The sequence below is a fragment of the Arachis ipaensis genome, chromosome B3 (genome assembly GCF_059453495.1).
Source record: "Arachis ipaensis isolate K30076 ecotype BB chromosome B3, ASM5945349v1, whole genome shotgun sequence".
In the NCBI taxonomy this organism is placed as follows: domain Eukaryota; kingdom Viridiplantae; phylum Streptophyta; class Magnoliopsida; order Fabales; family Fabaceae; genus Arachis; species Arachis ipaensis.
The window spans coordinates 14,499,504-14,513,990 of NC_142438.1; the positions used below are offsets into that span (position 1 = coordinate 14,499,504).

The 14,487-nt window shown below is 33.3% G+C and overlaps 1 protein-coding gene across 1 annotated transcript; it reads right to left on the minus strand.

The window, feature by feature from the left end:
- Nucleotides 1–245: 245 nt before the first annotated feature.
- LOC110269385 (histone deacetylase HDT1-like) lies at nucleotides 246–3,205 on the minus strand. Its single transcript, XM_021117176.2, has 12 exons — nucleotides 3,088–3,205; nucleotides 2,902–2,982; nucleotides 2,717–2,799; nucleotides 2,376–2,400; nucleotides 1,894–1,970; nucleotides 1,613–1,821; nucleotides 1,404–1,447; nucleotides 1,270–1,311; nucleotides 1,014–1,186; nucleotides 820–879; nucleotides 630–723; nucleotides 246–483 (listed from the first exon to the last, which is right to left on the minus strand). The coding sequence occupies exons 1-12, from the start codon at nucleotides 3,203–3,205 to the stop codon at nucleotides 347–349; spliced, it is 1,143 nt and encodes a 380-aa protein (XP_020972835.2). The 3' UTR covers nucleotides 246–346.
- Between the last annotated feature and the right edge of the window lie 11,282 nt (nucleotides 3,206–14,487).

Here is a 14,487-nt window from a genome sequence, read left to right on the forward strand (position 1 = left end):
AACAATGTCTTTAGAAATACCAAGAAAACAAATAGAAATCATGTAGTTTGCGTTATGAAAATCAAGGGTAAAAAGTAACCTGACATACAGAAAATAGTCAAAACAAGTGGTGCCATGGACGTTCTCAGCATTAGAGAGTAGCTCAGATTTGAATAATAAAGATAATTAATATATTTTAACTCAACTAATACAAAATAGTTGTCCAACAAAATTTCTGAGAACTCAACTTATCGAACTTGTAGCCACCTCTAGCAAACAAAATTTAGTAAACCTCCTAACCATTACACCGATTACGATATTACAATGCAATAAAAGCAAAAATTAGTACATATTAGAAACTTCATGATCAACGACCACCCTTCTTTCCACCTTTTTTCCTCTGCTGTGAACCAGTTTTAGGTGACTGGAACTTCCCTGCGCTGTTCGGATTTCCACCTTTCTTCACGGGGTGAGGGGTTAGTGCATGTGCAATTTTCTTGCCACCTACAACACAAAGTACATTAAATATGATGGTGCACTTGGAATGCTATCAAGTGAGCATGCATGACATGTTGCAATATCGACTATTTTCCTCAACAACACTACGAAGTTATGCAATATTGAATTGTAAAGATAGCTAATAGTCTCACCAAACTTTTCAGGAGTTACATTCTTAGCTTTCTTAGCAGCAGGAACTGGAGTTTTTGTTGCAGACACATTTGGTCTCTTCTTGCCCTGGTCGACCTTCAAGACATAAAGCAATGCATTTAGTTTTTAATATCAAATAATAATAATACACAAGACAATATACGAGGAAACAGGACCACACAGTAATGTTACCTTCTTCACAGGTGTCTTTTCATCTTCATCACTCCCGTCCTCATCACTATCAGCATCCATCTACAATTATCAATAAAGGTTTCCACAAAATTAATACTTGAAAAGAAGCGCAGTGCTTTTATTTTTCCATTAAGTTTCAAATAAAATTAAAAAGTAATTGCAACAGAGAGTAGATAACAAACTCATTGTGTTACCTCACTTCCAGATTCATCCTCATCATCAGACTCATCGTCATCATCATCATCAGAGTCCTCGTCCTCTTCATCTTTCTTTGGAACAACAACATTGACTTTCTTTGCTGGGGCACCACTCACATCCTTTTTTGGTTCATCAATCTTTACCTTTTCAGACTTGGTTTCAACTTTTCCTGAATGAAGATTAATAATTAGTTACTCACATTATAGAATGCACAAGTAAATAGTACGTTTTGGATTTAGCAGAACTATCAACCATTATCTTTGAGATTCAATGCAGCCTCTACCTCATCACTCTCTGTACAAATCAAACAACGCAACAATGTTTGAGCAAGTGAATCATAAATCAATAACAATTCATCAAATTTACGAGATAGGTCTGTGCCATACCTGAATAGTCATCAGAACCAAAATTACCAGGTGCGTTCTCATCAGTGCCACAGGGAACACATCAAAAGTCAAGGAAAAAACATTCACAAGTAACAACACACATAATTGAAACTTGCACTTTTCATATTCAAAATTTTCTAATGACAGGGGACCAAGACTAATTCAAAATCAACGAATAAATTAACATATACTAGTGGTGTAAAGGATATCGATTAGCCCTATATCCACAGAAATAGACACTGGCACTCTGGCAAGTGTGGGAAAGCTTAGCCTCTTGGTCGAGAACCAAATCCAAGGGTATTTGGGGGATTTCCTCCCTGTTCAAAGTTCCCAAAACAAGCTTCTGCACTCCAACTTTGAGGTAGACAACCACAGGTTCCTTAGATTTCTCATTCTTTGAGGCCTCTCCCAGCGCAACCTTAGAGGGGAAACACTTAGAAGATTTATTCCAAAAAACACGAGAAAACAATAAGCATGAAAAGAAGCGAACCTGAGAGATGTGGATGTAGACATTAGCTACTTCCAACTCATCTATTTTAACGCAATCCCCTGGCTTAACCTCAACACCTATTTTATTTTATTCAAATTAGAACAAAGATTACAGTGCCATAAACATAAAATGTTTCAACTATGAGAGTTTATAAATGAATTTTGGTTGGCTTTGAAGTAAAATCATAGCACAAAACATTGAAGGAGAGTTTTGGCTACAATGAGTATTACATCACAACAGGACTGCAATGCAGTGGTTATCATGTCAGTGTCGCCTACACATTCGAAAGAAAAATCTGCTCCGCCATCAGTAATGCGCTTAATAACTTGAAAATTTTCAACACATAAACGATTGTTACAAATAAACTTGTTTCACAAACATGTAAGTCTTAACCTAACCGCAGCTATTTGATATGATATATGACCATATATATATTATCTGAAAGGTCAAATTGGATATTTTCAGATGAGATAAACAACAACCTGAGCAATAGGTTCTTGGTAGGAACTCGGGTCAACAACTACTGTAAATCCAAAAGCTTTTGCTGCGGCAACAACAAACACAATAACAAATAATGAACCAAGAATTGTTCTAGGTGAAAAAACAATATTCAGATCGATTTCAGGACTGATTTTGGCACCTTTTTTCACACTTCTATGGATTCTTATCCACGCCAATTATTCGAGATACTCCCCTTAGTCTTGCACCTTATGCAACCTAATTAAATGAGAATTCATAAATTATCTTATAATTTGGAAATGATAATTAGTAATCAATTGAGAACTAAAAAGTTAAGACAGACAGAGTTGTTCCCTGCACTTACAGAAAGGCCAGCAGTTCCGAGACCAAATATCACCCCAGTTGATCCTTTTGTCACATTAGCAACATTCCATGCTGCGCCTAGACCTTCCATGAGTGACATAATCAATCAGAAACCAAGAATTTATCAATGGAATTAAGAGTTATGAATTTATGATACTCTACTCTGAGAGATTGCATTATTGGGACTCTTTCCTTGGCCATAACTTAACTCATTCACCAAATCATCAACATCATCCACATCTTCATCTCCATCTACTTGAGGACTCCCTGAAATCCAAAGATGATTCTTTCAGTTCAATTCAAAGTTAAGACAAAGGTTCTTCAGAGTCCAAAACAGTAAAAAAGAAAACACATACGCACAAAGTAAACTACCTTTGTCCCTTTTGTATCTAGTCTTGCACTGGAGGCAACACTGGTATATCCTTTTGCTCGTATTCATAACAAGGACAACAAACTGGAAATGCACACACATTGCAAGCAACAAAGACATCGCCGATGTCTGTTAATCCAACAGTTTCACCACAAATTTGACAGATTGATCCATTCAAATTCTTCAGGGGTTTAGGCTACAGAATAAAAGGCATTTCACAAGTTGAATTACATCAGTAGAATTTAAACCAGATTAGCTTCATCAAACTCTTATAAACTGATAAACAAAACTAGTCATTTACCATCCAAAGGAAATGCTCAAGCAGGGCTAGTTCGAATCTTAGAATGGAAATTAGTTTGACTTCATTACAATCTTTGTGATGTATAATAAGAAAAAAAGTTAAGTTCAATTCATTAACAATTAGCAATAATATCACTATATAAGTACATAGATCTATAAGAAAAATATCCAATCTCATTCACATTCACATCAATCGCAAAACTCCAAGAAAAGAAACATATCAATAGCATTATGTGACTTTTCTAAAGTCAAAACCAATCCAAAACATATTAAGATACATACATGTGAATCTAAATACACATATGAGCTGAGTAAGTACCTTTTTTCTCTGATCAGGCAGCATCTTCAAAGTTGAGCATAAATGAACTTTTAATTATTTAAGCAAAAACTAAATCAACTAGCCCCTTCTCTCGGGTATAATCCAAATCACCCGAACTCCCACTTCCACTTCAAACCCCAGAAAAAAAGGGAAAACCAGAGTTGCACTAGAACTCCTGCATCAAGAGGGGATGATCAAAATGCAAAGAAATATCCCAAAGAGCTAATAAATAAATAAGATAAAACAAAAGTAAAAGAAAAAATCTTCACTGCAAATCCCAACAGAGCTCAATTCATATATCAAAGATACTAATATTAGGTAACATGTATGATTCTGAATCCATCTAATTATGATCAAATCAATCATAATATCAAAATGGCATAATAATAAGCACCACTAGCAGAAAAATCATAAAACATAGAAGTAATAATGATGGTCAAGAAAACCCACCTTTAAAAATAATGCTTCTTATATCTCTAGTCAAATGGAGACATTAAATAATCCGGCAAACAAATACGGACTCAAACGTAAACAAAATAACAAAAAAATAATCACTGGAAGGTTTATATGCCCACAAAAAAAACAAAAAGGGAATGTTATAAATCTAATCTTCCGGGAATTCATAATAATCAAGATGGTGATTATTATACAGCTTTCTAAGATTTTCAGAGGCTTTTCTTTTGACCCTATACGCGATCATGTTATGATTCTTCGACACGAGTGAGACTACAATCTTCATTCGATTCCCATCATCAACCTAATAAAACATTAATATTTACACATAATGCTTAACTACCTAAATATCAAAGAAAGAATGAGAAAAAAAATAATGTATAATATTACCTTTATATTAAAATGATCATCTTCAAAACAAGCTATCATCCAACTTGCAACCCACACACCCGCGTCATTCCTAAATATCGAGCAAGATATATTAGAGTACTATATAATGCATAACTTTCATACTAATAACTACTGCTAATATTATCTTACAATCCATGTTCGAGGGTGGGAAGGCCCTCCGGTTCTTCTAATTCAAATTGTGAAGAATTCAGATTCGGAGTAGTCTCAAAGTCATAGAATGAACGGTCTTCTAATACTTCGTCTAAAAAAATGGCCTGTTTAAGTCTATGTCAGAATTTGGTTTTTTAGTCATATATCTAGATAATTAACAAAAAAACATAAAATATGGTTACTAATTTCAAGGCTGTCCTCTTTCGCTTGAACTGTTTCTCAGTGGGCAATAGGTCTAGCAAAATGATTTGTCCTTTAACACAATTGATCACTACGAGGTACCAATATTGATGACCTTCGTCAATAGTCTCAGATACAGGGATAAACACCTAATCAAGAGAAATTCATTTTAGTTATTAAATTTATTTCATACCCATATTTGCTATTTTGAATTTAAAAATGATATAAACTTCTTGAATAACAAGCATTAAGTTGTTATATGGTGTATGCAACAATTCTTACTCTTTTTAAGCAGTCCACTTTGCCCAAATAAATATCTGTGATGCAAGACGGCAGACAGCTGGGATCTATTTTTGTCTTCTCTGACAACTGCTTTATTTTTGCCACTTGTTTATATGTGCAATAAAAATAACAAATACCAACATTATTTTAGTGTTATTTCTCTGATATGCTTACCACAAAAACTGTAGGTAAAAACCAATAACCACTTTCTCTGGTCAACTCTATCTTCATTATATCTGCTACTAAGTCTAGCATAAGAGAAACAATTGGCTTGCCTGGCATCAAACTCCTGAATACATCGTTGTAAGCTGTATGATCTGAAAACACTATATCCTCCTCATCGCTGCCAAAGATAAATTAACGCAAATAAAAATAACTAAAAAAATTCACAACGCCGTTAAAAAACGATATGCCTATTAAATTTACTTACTTATCTACCAATAGATCACCATACAAGTATGCTGCAATTGCAAGCTCAATATCGTCCAAACCCATCGAAGCTGTTGGTCTAAAAGATACGTGTACCCACTAAAAATAATAATAATAATAATAATAATAATAATAATAATAATAATAATAATAATAATAATAACAACAACAATAATAAAACTAAATTAGTTATTACATAGTACTCACAATAGGTAGCTCTAATCCAAGAACAGTATTTGGAGCAAGTGAGTTTTTTCTCTTTTTTTAGCAATAGACAAATCCGTTTTTGCCTTCTCAATAGAGCATAGCAACAATGGATTACTCGACGCACTACCTTGTTGAGTAAGAGTATTAGATTCGGAACCAAAGACCTTAAACACTTTAGAGGGGGAGCTGACATTATTTTTCAAATGTTGAACAATAGATTGAACTAGTTGAGTCAATTGACCAATTGAATTGGCTAATGAATCCAAAGTCACTTGTTCCAGCTGTTCACTGTAACGATAAAGAAAAAAAAAATACCGATGTAAAAATATAGAAAATAAAAACTAAAACTTTATAAACAACAAAGCACCCCAAAGAGACATCCAAAGTATTAAACTGAATAACATGAAGAGAAAAAGAATACATAGAAAGCAATCAAAGAATGGCAGCACCCAAGATTCACCTTCAGATAAAGATAAAACAGAGCAAAATCCCACAAACACACTCAACCGACCCAAAAGCAAAAATTCTTTTTCACAGAACAAGAAATAGGTCAAAATCCATAAACCACCAAAATCAACTCAGAAAGAAAGCAATCCAGCAAAGTAAACCTAGAAAAGACCAGTAACCTTGGCGACATAGAGCAAACCAAGCTCGGCTTTCAGATTCTTGATCCACTGACCCAGAATCAAGAAGGAAAACCGGTTGCCCGCACCTGTGACGGCGAGTCGGCGACAACAAAACCAAAGGAATACGATGACGAATGTGTAAGGAAGCACCAAGAGGGAAGAGCCGAAGAGGAACAGACCATTAACAGGATTTTGCGTGTGAAACTCGATTGTGGAGTTTGGATTTAGTTTAACATTCAGATTATTTTTGCCCAGCGTCATGACCGTGGGGAGTGAAAAGGGAGTGCTTGAGCAAACCCTAAATCCTTTTTGCTTTTATTTATTTATTTATTTATTTTATATGATAAAATAATACTATATACACATATGTTTACATCAAAGATTCGCAGAAAAATATTAAGAACAAATTCATAAAACAAGATAAGTAAAAATAATAATTATTATATACCTGTTCAAATTTTTTGTTGTTTCTTGATAATTCTTCATGTTAAGCATAGAACTTGCCTCCACAGAAGCAACCCGATTATTTTTACGTATTTTGACTATTGTAATCAGCTTATAATTTTAAGTGTTTTAGAAAGAATATATAACAATGATAAAAGAGATCCGCTATTATATATAAATTTAAAGTGAATCTATAATAAATATAAATTCAATCAATTAGTGACAATCTTATTAGTGTTATAATCAAAATAAATCACACATATTTTATTTTTAAATAAATTATATATTTCATCTAAACTTCACCGTAAATAATTTTTAGATATTTAAAATAAATTTTCAATTATATATAACGTTATATAAAATATTTATTTATTATAAAAATTATGTTAACTACACGTAAATTTGAATAACAATATATACGATAATAAATATCTAAATAAAAATAATAATTTTTACATAATATGCAACTTTAAAAAGTAATATATATATATATATATATATATATATTATTAAAAATTATAAATTTATTGTTACGAAGATTAATATTAACTTATAAAAATAATATCTACTTTCAATAATTTTTAAATAAAAATAATATCTACTTTAAATAGTAAATTTTTTTAAATTACAGGCAGTAACAATGTACATACCTTATAATTATATGATATGACATGAATATAAAATAAGAAAATCTTTTTAAAAGATAGTTTCTCAGAAATAAAGTAGGAACAAATAAAAAGTTGAACTATATATAGAGATATATTTTAACATGTCATTAGCAAATTATATTCATATTATAATTCTAATTGTGTTACATATATGCTTGAGTGCTTGATATGGGTAAGCAAGAATCATCCGAATCACCTCCAGGTAGCGAGAACAAAAGAGACACGAGAGAGGTTAGCATTAATGCTATTGGTAACTAACTCTTACATTATCCGTATTTCAACCATATACCTTACATACCCCAATTTTTCTATTCTATGTACCACGATTTTTATACTGCTACAGCATATTCTAACCAATCTCCGACAACCATGCATCCATCACTATACAACATATTCCCACCATCATTTATTGTAGGTCCAACTGTCACAAATTTTCAGCCTCCTACTCACTTATATCCTTTTCAATCTACTAATCCAAGAGATACAGATGAAATTCTTAAACTGCTAAAGTCTCCACAGCATCATCAGTCTAACTATGGTACAAATAAAAAAGCATCAAAACAGACAAGTGTATGCGATAAGAAGATATCTACAGTCAGAAGAAGAATTGTCTGGAATTCACATTTGTCTAAAAATAAGGTTGGTGTGAATGCTGCCTACATTAAAGGCAAATTTTCAAAAAATAAAAAAACTCCACCAGAGACCTCACACAAATCTCTAACTGAGAAGCAAAAGGCACTCTTAAAAAAGAGTACACCAAGTGGATATTCTATTAGCATGCCTACTCTAAACCAGAAAAAAATCGAGTACAATAAACAGAGAATTGAATGGCCATTTGTAAGTTCTCATATCACAAGCATTCGCATCAATCATCTACGGTTACATAACTTAGTGATCTCACCAATTTTTTTATTTTGCAGTGGATCCCGATTTTATTTAAGCCTCCTGCATACATGGATTTGAATGACTTAGATATTAAAATGGCAACCTATGTGTTTGCACCAAATAAAAGAAGGTTAAATATCTCATTATCTACCTACCAAAAAATTTTAAAAATAGTACAATATTAATGTGATTCGTATTTGTAGTGATGATGTATTGGCGACAACAAACAAATTTAGCGGAACTTGTGGCAATTTCAAGTTATTAATTCCCAAGGAGTGGGTGCATGGGGATGTAAGTGCACAATTAAACTACTATCTCTAGCATACTTTTAATTCCTAATAAATTTATTATTTACCACATAGGTGTTAGATTTGGTGGCTACTATGCTAACCATGCAGGAGAAAGAAATAGGATGTCAAACACACTGGTATTTGCCAGCTGTGTTTTCGGTACGCAATGTCTTTTTCAGGCTTGTTACCGTTTTTATTTATTTTATCTTATAACTTAATTGGTGTCACCGACTTAGCCCCTAACTATTAAATTCAGCAATTCATACTACAATGTGATACCAAAATTGAAGTTTTGTTGAAATATTATCAAAAAGAATTTATGAGAAAAGTTGACGAAGGTCTAAAAAAGGTATATGATTTATTGTATTTTTAATTTTTTTTATTATCTAATGGCATTTATCTTTATGAACTGATCTATACTTTTTATTTTTTTTAAAAAAAAATTGTATCTAGTAATATTCTAATACGTGAAAGTTGGTACTAGATTTTTTTACCTGTCAACGAGAACAACACACATTGGTATCTGGTTGTTTTTGATTTGTGCAATCATCAAATAATTCTGCTAGACTCCCTACCGATTGCTACAGATAAAGAGCAAAAGAGATCGAGTATAGTAAAGCTGGTAAATTAACTTTCTCCATTTTCACTTTTATGACATTTTTTTTAGGTTTCAAATATCGTCCTTTATTTAATTTTTTTTCCTATATAAATAGGCAAAATATCTGGAAGATATGCTCAAGTATGACTCGTTCTATAAATATAACACTCCATTTAGGCCAAGGATACTTGATTTTGCATTTGTGGATATGCTAGAAACAGGAGAACAAGCTCCTGGCTCGTAAGGAATATATGTAGTTGTGTTTTCCTCTTTCAAATTTTTATCTGCATAAGCTAACCGCGTCTTATTTAACACAATAATGATTGTGGGGTATGGGTGGCAACTTGAATGACAAACTACAGGAAGACGTATAGTTATACAATAAATGTAATTTTCGGTTGCTAAAAAAAATAGTACTTCAATTGCTAATGTGTATGGTTTTGTTGGTAACCTAAAATATTTATATTTTTCAGGTTAATGATGGTACAAGGATGCGACTTGCATTGGATTTGATTCTAAGGCCCCACAACTTGATGCTGCGTAATGTCATTGACTCTGCTACCAGGAGTTATAATAAGTATAAACAAAAGGAGTCAAACAAAAATTAAATAATCGTAATTGTCACGTAGTCATGTTTAGTTTATATTAACTACTAAGACTTGTTAGTTTCATCTCTTTTACTTAAAAAATTATTATGCACTATATTTTTTATGGACTCTTTTTGAAAATTAATGTTTTTGTTTTTCGTTCAATTATAGTTGAATTTAGGTGAAGCTTAATTTTCACTCTAGCATTTTGATTCCTTGAACCACTTCTGTGTTGTAAGCTTAACCGAAAATTTGATACTAAAATATATTAAGCATTTTAAAATAAAAACAACATGAGAGAATGGTTATAATCTATCTTTTGAAAATCGGTTCAAACCGGTCGGTTGAACTGATTGAACCATGAATCGCTACAAAAAACAACTCGGACAAATGTTAAAACTCCAAATTTCAAAAACAACAATTGAACCGTCAAACTGGTCAGTCGAACCGAACCGTGACCTGACCAATTTTTTGGAATAAGGGAAAAATGCAAAGTTCTAAAAACGGTTTGAACCGATTGGTCGAACCAGTCAAATCCTAAACCAAGGGAAAAAGCGGTTCGAACAATGGAAAAAACCATAGATTTTGAAAACCGTGATCAAAGCAGTGAACCGGTCGGTCAAACCGAACTGTGACCCAACCGGCTTTTTAATTTTTGCCCAAAATGCTACATATGTTGCCAGAAGAACCCTAGCCTTTAGTCTTCACTCTTCAGTAAGGTTATGAAAATCGGTTCGGACCGGCCGGTCGAACCGTTTGAACCTTGAACCGTACAGCAAAGCGAGTCGGGCAAACAGAAAAATCGGAAAATTTGAAAATCGGAATTGAACCGGTGAACCGGCCGGTAACCGATCGGTTGAAATGAACCGTGACCCGGCCGGTTTTTTAAATTTTGCAAAACGCCATTGTTTTGCTGGGATGTCCTAGCCAATTACCCAACCCAGCAACCTTAGCTCCACACAACGCCTAAACGTGAACCCATCCCTCCCATCACCCTTGAGCTCCTCCTTCCTCTCTCCGTCATCGATCTCACTCCCTCACCTCCGTCCATCTCCCGTCGCCGTCGCCGAAATGAATTTTGAAGCCACCGTCGTTATCGTGCAGCTACTGTTTTAGCTTTGAAAGCACTGTCGCCCAGCTCGGTTCCATCGTCGCCGAGCTCGCCTCCTTTTTCTGTCGCGCAGCTCTGTTCCATCGTTGTCAGCGCTATCTCTATTTCACCTGTCATCCCTTCGGTCGTGCCCTTGTCACCCTCTTGCTCAGGATCTGCTCTGCTCTGTTCTATGGCTTCTAGCTTTTAGGTATTTTTTTATAACAATTATTGAATAATTGTTGTTAGTTAGTTTGTGAACTTGTTATGGGTTGAATAATTGTTGAAGAATCTTACTGTTTTTACTGTGAATTACTCCATTGTTAATGATTCTGATAATTCATCTGCAGAAGGTGATGGGGTCTTCAGGCTTGAATCTTTTGAAACTAAGTGTTACACGTGGGGTATGCCTGTTTTGTGTCTTTTTTTTCTTTGAGAACTTAGCTTTGCTATGCTTGATAAATTGTGCCAATTATGCATTTCTTGAAATTGGTATGTCTCTGTAGATTCTAAATAGTGCGATTCATGTTTCTGATTTTGATCATTTGAGTAGTTTATGAAGCATAGTTTACTGTTATTGCAAATGATTTGGGACTGCTTTTGAGGAGTGTATGATTTGGGACTGCTTTTGAGGTAGTTGAGACCTGAATGGAAAGAACAAGTTATTAAACCAAGCATATTTCTATGTAATCTTATTTTGAATTCTTCATGTGTTCTTCCTTCTTTTAATTCTTTGAATGTAACTACTGATCTTCCTTGGTACCCAGGAGTTTACTAAACATGTTTCAGTTCAATTATTTCCTCACTTCATTTCATTTAATCATATATTCATGTTCTTTTTCTTTTCCGAAATTAGTTGCTCTTTTTATTTGCATAGCTGTTATGACATGGTTTGTTTATTAAAGCTTCAGTTTTTACTAAAATTGAAGCCTTTCTCCTAATTCATGTATTTTTATTTTTTGTTTATTCTGAATTTTGGTTACAATTTGATCTAGTTAGAGGCAGGGAAGCAGCTAATAACTCCTACTGGCAATTTGCATAAATCCATTCTTCACCTTCCTTGAGTTGCCACTTGCCGGGATATTACAATTTTGTGATGAATAAATCTGTATTAACATAGCTATTATATTATTTGGTGCCTGAATTTCATTATTGTGAAGAGTCAGTACAGTGCCATTGCGATATACTTGTCTGTGGCTTAATTCAGTTAATTGTTACTCTCTCCATATAACAATGATTTATGGAATGGAGGGAGTAATAGTTACTGAACAAACATAAAGTGGACCTTTCATTTCATTAAGTATATTTAGTAATATTTTCCCCCCATTTACCTGCACAGTTGTGGTTTTCAATATATTGTAGCCTAGGAACATATCAAAGACTTTCTATGGAGAACAAGTTAGAACACTAGCTGACCAAAATGGATCAATAAGCTAACATTTAATTCAACCAAATTCAGTTATATTAGTTAGCAAGCTGCAGCCGTTAAGTTGAACACTGTGATGGATACCTCGAGAAGAAAATATAAAAAAGACCCAACAGCTTCAGAGTGTATGGTGCAATCAATAAAAACTGTGTTTTGGAGCTGAAGTCTCTAGTTCCCTATCCCTAGGATTTGAAATGGTGTTGTATTTAAGTATGAATTTTTGTAGAGAAAAGAAGAAAAAAAAAGAAAAAAAGAATGCTTGTGCAATAACCTTATCTGTTTAGGAAAATTATATCAAAGTGTCCATCTATTTACATTTATATTTAATTAAATTAATAGTTGATTAATTGTGTATCATAGTCCATAGCTACCTCGTTCAAGTTTTGAACAATAACAATCATGCTATATTGCTATGCAATAATTAACACCAGACTTCAAATATGATAATATTTTGGTTATTATTATTTTGTTTGGAATTCAGACACTCTTGTCTTGTACGACATATAATACGACTCAACCTGTGTCAATCAAGGATAGAAAGGAGAAAAAGGGAAAAATTTCTAATTTGGAATAACCAAACACAGCTTGAATTATATCGTCACAAATATTCCCATAATTACAGTGTAGCAAAAAGTTTAGGATCCCATTCTTTATGAAATCCATGTATCTATCTATATCGTTACTTTAAAAGATGTTTACATTCTCTGCTCTTCTTTCAGCATCCCTGTTATAATGGTAGAACAATATTCATCATCATAGAACTAGGTAGCATCATAAATGAATTATCAGACAAACCAATTACCTACAACGAAAAGAAGAATTTGCATTGTGGTCTCTTAGCTTGAAGTGAGTGAGAATATAAACATGATGTTTGGTGAGCAATATTATAGTTTTTAATTAAAAAAATTATCATCTTGAAAATTTGTTCCTTCCACCTTTCGTCAATAAATCCTCATACAAAAACTAAACAATGCTAAGGTATTTGGAAGCTCATAAAGTGAAGGAGGAATATGACTTTACCCTGAAAAGATGCTGCCAAAACTCAAATGCACAGAAGTTAGCCATGAATTCCATCTCCTTTTGACCGGCTAAGATTGTTCGGTCAGTAAAGTAGCTAGCAATATGCTTTGCAAACTGATGAAAACAAAAGGATTCAATTAGAATAAAGCTCATAGAAATTACAACATAGAATCATTGCAATTGGAAATAGTAATATTGATCCACTCCGGCATTACCAATATATCCTCTCCAAATGGATGAAGAATGGGTATAGGCTGTGTATCCATCATTATACCCAGCAATATTCCCTCACGTATCATACCAGCATTCCCAAATTTTAAAACTAGAACAGAAGCATCAAATGACAAAGGACAACTGGCTATCAATTGTCCATAAAATGTAGGTTCATAACGGCCCCTTGGAGTCTTTTCCAGTGAACGCATCTGAACAAGCGTGTTCCATGCATCTTCAACTCTAGGATCTGGTGCATCCAGAGATTTTTGCAGCAAAACAGCCATCAAAACCATGACAGTTGATCAATGTACAGAGAATTAAAGGAAAAAGCGGGAGAAAAAAGAAAAGAGGGGAGAAAGAGAAGGGAGGGTAGGATAATGAAAATTACATCTACAATCAGTAAGGCATTTAAAATTATCAAATATTCTGCAACATCCAAGATACAGTATTTAAAGTTATTGCCCACTCTAGATGAATAAACTCAAGCACTACTATAAGCAGTCTTAAAAATTCAACTTAAATAGAGTCTTATCACTATGATTTAATAAAGCCCACAACTGTTAAGAGATATCAGAGTAATATTTGGTAAATATACAAATATTCAAAGTGCTATAGGGAAAGAGTTTTCATATAAAAAGCATTAGTAACTAGAGTTTTCCTATAAAAAGCATTGATGATGATAATAATAATAACAACAACAATAATAATGATAATTACAACAGTTTCTGCTCAAGATATCAAGATCATATTAACTAACCTTTTGGATCATTGATAGCCTTAGATCCAGCACAGCACAGTAAAAGAACTTGAAGCCTCAAGGATAA

Bases quoted from the DNA above. Each gene is read 5' to 3' on its own strand.
- LOC110269385 (XM_021117176.2), bottom strand. From the start codon at position 3,205: ATGTCTTTGTTGCTTGCAATGTGTGTGCATTTCCAGTTTGTTGTCCTT. The intron at 1,187-1,269 runs GTTGATAGTTCT...ATCTTCATTCAG, and splicing joins ATTGAATCTCAAAGATAATG to GAAAAGTTGAAACCAAGTCT. The intron at 484-629 runs GTGAGACTATTA...TTTGTGTTGTAG, and splicing joins TGTAACTCCTGAAAAGTTTG to GTGGCAAGAAAATTGCACAT.